Raw genomic sequence first — 6,676 nt, 5'->3', positions numbered from 1 at the left:
AAATTGCCCATTATATAATCACATTCAATCTAATTTTCGAAATATTTATTATACTACCAACCTTCTTAACCTTTTAAATCAACTCAACTATAATCAATTATAATGACGTTGAAATGATTCTCTAGCTATTTCACTAATTTCCATACATTAAAATAAAATGTTAAAAAATTCCAATTTCTTTCATACTTTCTTAAATACAATTAACAATGAAATTTTAATAAATGTTAATAATTATTATTTTCTATTTTTTTTTCTTTAATTATTATTACCGTTTCTCATAAATGGAAAAGAAACTTCTGAAATATTCATATTAACATTTTAGTATTCTCTAATTACATAATTTAAATATATATATTTTTAATACTTAAAATTATTTGTGCAACACAACTATATCGATATCTTTATTTATTTATTCTTAATCCAACACCCCAACAATGTTTGGACTGGAATTTTTCTGCAAACCCAAAGATATCTATATTGCTATTTATATCTTCTTAATCCAATGCCGCAAATTTACATTTTATGGAAACTGAGCATGAAGTTCAGTCCCATCGCACATAAATCGCCTTATCCTCTTCCATTTGTATAAGAACTGTCTCCATAGTTACACTGCTGCTGAGGAGATGGCAGCTTCTTCATATTATTGTATGCTAACAAATACCCATCTCAATCTTAATCACCAAACCACTGTTCTTCCTCTGAGATTCTCCTCTGTGAAACTATCAGCGCGATCCCATTGCTCTCTCCAACGCTCCCATGTTGTCGTGCGAAGAAAGGTATTCAGAATCACAGCAATAGCTCAAGAAGAAACGAAAATTACGGAGCAATCAGTACCAGAAGAAGAAGAAACAAATAAAGAGCAACAGCCAGAAAATGAAGAAGAGTTACCACGTAGAAGAACTAAACTCTATGTGGGCAATCTCCCTAGGAGCTGTGACCATGCACAGCTTACTCAGCTGTTTCAGGAATTCGGAACCGTGGAGTCTGTAGAGGTACTTCTCATTTTCATAACAGAATGGGCACATATATGTGAGAATATATATGGATTTAGGTGTGTTCTTCACCTTTTTAAGGGTGCGCAAGACCTCCTCCTGTAAAAAAGAATCTTGATGAAAGAAGCCCAGCTTTAAACATCTTATTTAACGCTGTTTATAATATTTTTGGAGTAAATTGTGTCAAAAATGTGAAACATCCCGTGTTTAGGGTAGACAGTCCACCCATCCTTATTGTCATGATTTTTTTTTTTTTGAGTAGACACTCTACCATTCTCAATTCCATGGAGTAAAAAAAACATGATTCACATTTACAGTGAACACTACACCCATGATAAGTGAACACTCCACTCATGATAGTACTCATGAAATAGAAAACATAACTGTCATGGTCAGGGATTATGTTTCTAGTCTTAACTATAGGTCCACTGGAACTTTTCAACATTTCACACATTTTACTCCAAAAATACTATGAACAACATTATTCCTAACCGTATAAATCTTCAGGATCTCATTTGATTTCCGTGGTTGAACATCTAGGATTCAGTAGGATAGAATATATTGAGAGTTATAATTGCAAATCATTTTGTTGATGGATTCAGGCGCTGAGGAAGTGCTTTTTGTCTTTGATGTCTAACAAACACATTGGCCACAGATTGTTCGTAACGAGGAAACTGGGATAAGCAGAGGATTTGCTTTTGTCACAATGAGCAGGGTTACAGAAGCTAAGTCAGCCATCGAAAAATTGCAAGGCTATGTAAGTGGCAGTTTTGTTCTTGGGTTTTTTTCATCGTATATGTTTATACGGTTCAGTGCAAATGCATCTTATAGATTGAATTCCAGGTGCTTGTTGTATTTTGAAAATAAAGGACTTGGATGGACGGGATATGATTGTCAACTTTCCAGCAAGAGTAATATCCAAGAAAAAGGAAACCGATGACTCCTATGTTGAGACTCCATATCAATTGTTTGTGGGTAACCTCGCTTGGTCAGTGAAGAAGGAAATACTCAAAAGTTTGTTCAGTCAGTTTGGGAATGTGTCAGCTGCGAAAGTCATTTATAGTGCTAAAGGCGGAGTGCCTCGGGCTTTTGGCTTTGTTTGTTTATCCTCACAATCAGAAATGGAGGATGCCCTTGCTGCACTGCACGGGAAGGTAATCTTTCATCCTTTTCTTTTCTTTTTTTAATTGGAAATGCTTTGAGAAACATGCCCCAAAATGATCCAAAGGGTGGTCAATCCTTCAGTTTTGGTGTTAGGTCTGAGAGGTATCTGTTGTGCCAAAGTCGTCTGGGATTTGTCTTGCACAATACATAGGGTTTCATCCCTTTGAAACTCATGCTATGCAGGCAGGGCAGATCCAAGCCAGAGGGGAGCACTCCATTTACCTCATTAGTGAACCAATGTCCCGTTGGCACAATTTTAGACTTTGATTTTGTAAATTGACAGGAGATGAATATACTTCCCATATTAATTCCACCCTGTCAAAAATTGCTCCTGTGAATTAAAAGTAAACAAGAAAGATACAGGAATTATGGAGAAAGGCAAAACAGTTTCAATAGTTCAATCACAACCTTTGTTGCTTCCTGTAATGGGCAATAGAACTTACTGTTGTTCTTTGCGTTCCATCAATCTTTTGTCTATGCTCCTAAGAAACTTTTAACATACACTCTTTCGGTTACCTAGCATAGTTAGGATGATATTATGCAGAGGGACAATCTGCTTTTTCTAACATTTTGTAGCCTTCAATTCCAGTATATGATGCTAATTGCCTCTACCATTTTCATTGAACTACATGTTTTGTGATGATGTAGGAGTTTCATGGACGGAATCTGATGGTGAGACGAGCCAAACCAACGAGCAAAGTATGATCACTTGCGCTGAATCCTAAAGAAGTACTGCATTTCATCAGACACTCTCTTTGTAAACATTATAATATATATATTAAACTAGAATCTAGAGAAGATGGTGAATAGGATCATTCGGTCCTTGTGATTGCAGTTCATGTTTTAGGCATCTACATGATTATCAAAGGGAAAAGGTCTGGTGTGTATTCTTCTTCCATTGCATTTATTCCTTAAGAATTCCGCTCATCAAATACAGTGTGGAAGTCTTCCACAAGCAGTAGGCATAAATCTACAACTAAAGATTGTTACAATACTGAAACATGACATGTTTGAAGATAGAATAGTTCTTCAGAATGGCGGCCGTGGTTTGTTGTGTAACCCCACCAGAATTTCAGCAAATGCTTTCTATGTAATATCAGCATTTACGTTTCGAGACATAATAACTGAATGCCTTTTCACACATGACTTCTGATATTTTTCATAAAGGTGTGGAAATTCATGATCATCTCTGCCAGTCAGTCTAAAGTTTCATCATAGCTTGAGCTTTGGTGCTGCCCTTCTTAAACATTTTTTTTGGACTAATTTCTATTACCCTGATGTGACAAGTTCACTCTTCTGAATCTGGGAATATGACAATTACTAAAGACAGCTTGAAACATCCTAGAATCCTTTGGCTAAGAATCAACAAGTGGGATGATCTATTCTGTCAAAAGTGGCCCAGGACTTGCACCTGGCCGCAACTGCAAACACAAGCACAAGTACAAGCAGTCCACAAGGGGAAAACATGTCTCTACGAAGACTTATACTCTGGTGGGAGCATTAGCAACACCCTGCTTTCATCAACCAAGCAAACCCCCATGGACCTGTTACCACAAAATCTGGCAGGCCTTGGAGAGGGAAACCCTACAAGACAAGAGCTAGACAAAGTGCTAACAATGGGGCAGTGTTGTAAACATCCCAATAACATCCTGATTTTATCACGATATCACGATTTTTTGGCCTAGCCGATATTTGTCGATTTTTAACAATATTTTGATGGTGTTGTCACTCATTGAAAAATGTGTTTTCAGCTGTCCAAAGTGCAAAATAGCAGAAAAGTTTGCTGCCATCTTCCAATCCACATAAGCACTCAAAGCTAAATCGGACCCTCTCCATTGAAAGGTTCTAGAAAAAGCGACAACATCTTTTTCCCTGGGTACGACAAATTTTTACATTTCCTTTGTCAGGTGAGCAAGGGAAGTGTGGGTTGAAGATCTCTCACCTTGGCGACTCCACTGTCTGAATTTCATTATAAACACCTTGGCTACTCCACTGTCCGAATCTTATGGTAAACATCCTGGCGACTCCACTGTCTATATCTTTATTTGATCATCCTGGCTTTCAAGCTGTCTCATATTCGCTCTGAGGTTAAACAACAAAAAACTTCCCCTACATCTGAACTTGAGATCAGTCACCTAAAGGGGTTTTCAAAATGGCCATTCCTACATTCTTGGCCAACAAATTTGCCCCACTAGATTTTTCTTCTATTGCTGGTTATCCCAATCATGTCCCTTCATTTCATTAATGGAATACCTATTTGCCTAGATTCAATGGAAACATAGATAGAAGGCTGGACCAACACCTCAAGGACTTTCATGAATGCATGGAACAATAGGTTATTGTTCTTGAAGATGTACAAATGAAATTGTTCATGTATTCTTTAGACGAGGATGCTAGAGTTTGGTATAGAACAATACCTCATGGCAACATATCTTCTTTAAAGAGCTTTCACATAGCATTCAATTATTATTGCAAAAGATTATATCCACCGGATGCTCTGTTTGAAGATTGTTGTGCATATTTCAATGATGAAAATATTTCTAAGGTTAATGATCCTGCTGAAGATGTTTGTGAGACTCCATTCCAAGAAGATATCTACTCGCATCAAGAAGCATTGCCCAATGATCAAGAAAGCGAAGAAGGAGACAACATTGAGCTGCAGACAAACCCTCAGAGGTCTTACTTTGCCGAATTGTATGATTCTCTTTCTTATGATTCGTATGACTCTGATGGGCAGTCGAGCAATGCAAAACCACAATAGTCTCAGTCATGGGACGCTGCACAAAAAGAGGAGGCCCACCAGGAGGGTAACAAAGAGGCTCCAGTTCACGATTCACATCCTTCAAATGGAGAACAAGTTCAAGAAGCAAGTAATGAAGCTGCCGGTTTCACTCTTATTCATGGTTGTATGTTTGTTGCTAAGTAGTGAGAAGTACTGTTGATTTTTGGTAGCATCAGATATGCTCTAGTCGTGAAAATTGGTGGAGAGGCTAAGGCACATGAGATTTCCAAGACCCAGGAATTGTTTGGGGAAATTCCACTTGGATGGAGATATATTAAAATAATTAATATTTTTAATGGGGTTCCTAAGTATAAACTTAGGAAAATTAAAATATTAATGTGTATTAATATAATATGGGTGAAAAAGTTCTAAATGACAAAGATCAAGCCAAACCTAATCCTAGCCGTTGATTAGGGACTTAATCTCGGCCGTTGAATCGTCAACAGGAAAAGTATAAGAGGAGGCTTGAGGGTCAGTTGGGGATACACCAAGTTGATTAGTCAATTCGATTTTCTGGGGCAAGGTTTGCTGAGAAATCGAGTTAGTGATTTGTTGCAGCGAGGGGCAGTCGACAGAAGGCCGATAATACATAACAGAGAGGCAAGGAGAGTGTCGGAGAGATAGCGCAGAGCCTAGGAAGGCTGACGCAGAGGCCGAGGAGGCCAGCGCAAAGGACGCAGAGGGCCAAGAGGTTGACGCAGGCAGCGCAGAGGGCTGCAGAGCTGACGCTGGGTTGAAGAGGCAGCACTGAGGAATTTTCGTGGGGCAGACTGAGAGCTGGTTAGCTGACGCAGAGTCGTAGAGGGTGGCACAGTCTCTGGAGGGTGACGCAGTTCCTGAGGGTAGCTTGGAGCAGCTTTCACTGTCCGACTAAGGGAACAGTCGAATTCACTGTGAGGCTATTCATCTGGTTGCTGATTAGCCGGAATATCTATCTCTGAGGAAAGGTACTTCTGCCAAGGAGAATATCTGAAGGGTGAGCCATTTTTGGCACCCTAGTTGTATTTAGAAAACTGCATAATAATAAAACTCTCATATCTACTGCACCGGTTTTCCTGCATTGGGTTTTTCCGGGGACGATTGTCCAAAAATAATGGTGTCCCTTGTGTTGTCTCTGTTTATTTCAGTTACTAATCTGTATATTTGTGAAGGCTGTTGTTGTGTTTATTTCGATGTTTATATGATTAAATAACTTGTTAATGTAAAGAACAAGTAGGAGATAATAAACCAGAAATAACAGTAGGGATTTCTGATGCGTCAGACTTAGAAATTCCAACATGGTATTAGAGCATTGCAGATCACAGGAGGATTGAAGGCATCAACAGAAATCTAAAATTTGTAGTAGTAGCAGCTATCCCGACAGACGATGTTGTTCCAGAGAAGAAGCAGCAAGAGAAGAAGTGACACAGAGCCCGCGTCATCATTTTTGAGCTAGGAGGAGGGTCAACGGAGAGGCAGAGAGGGGCAGATCAAACCTACGCAGTGCCCGGTCATCTTTCTCAGCCAGGAAGGATCGACTATGTGGCTTGGAGGAGCAGACACTGCCTTTGCCAGGATTGCGTAGAGTGTGAAAGGCTCAGTTTCTTCAGTTACCAGGGCTTGGGGAGCTGTGGGTAGATTGTGATTTGAGGAGTTGGTGGGACGTTGTTTCTGTCGAAGCAGAATAATGTCTAGGGAGACGGAGCCAAGGTAGAGGGAATCACTACCTCAATGGATTTCTAGCCAAGGAATCCAGATC

The 6,676-nt window shown here is 39.3% G+C and overlaps 1 protein-coding gene across 1 annotated transcript in view; it reads left to right on the top strand.

The window, feature by feature from the left end:
* Positions 1-419: 419 nt before the first annotated feature.
* LOC149219006 (polyadenylate-binding protein, cytoplasmic and nuclear-like) overlaps positions 420-6,676 on the top strand; it is a 50,484-nt gene continuing 44,227 nt past the window's right edge. The window contains exons 1-4 of the mRNA XM_089384221.1: positions 420-992; positions 1,648-1,749; positions 1,862-2,146; positions 2,805-2,855. Coding sequence (XP_089240347.1) covers positions 624-992; positions 1,648-1,749; positions 1,862-2,146; positions 2,805-2,855 — 807 coding nt within the window. The 5' untranslated portion in view covers positions 420-623. The remainder of the gene's footprint in view (positions 993-1,647; positions 1,750-1,861; positions 2,147-2,804; positions 2,856-6,676) is intronic.

This window comes from Pinus tabuliformis, chromosome Q, assembly GCF_031772625.1.
Source record: "Pinus tabuliformis cultivar Carrire ecotype Pingquan chromosome Q, CPIR1, whole genome shotgun sequence".
NCBI lineage: Eukaryota > Viridiplantae > Streptophyta > Pinopsida > Pinales > Pinaceae > Pinus > Pinus tabuliformis.
Note: the sequence above shows the minus strand (reverse complement) of the source record. Positions and strands in the feature narration are given on the sequence as shown.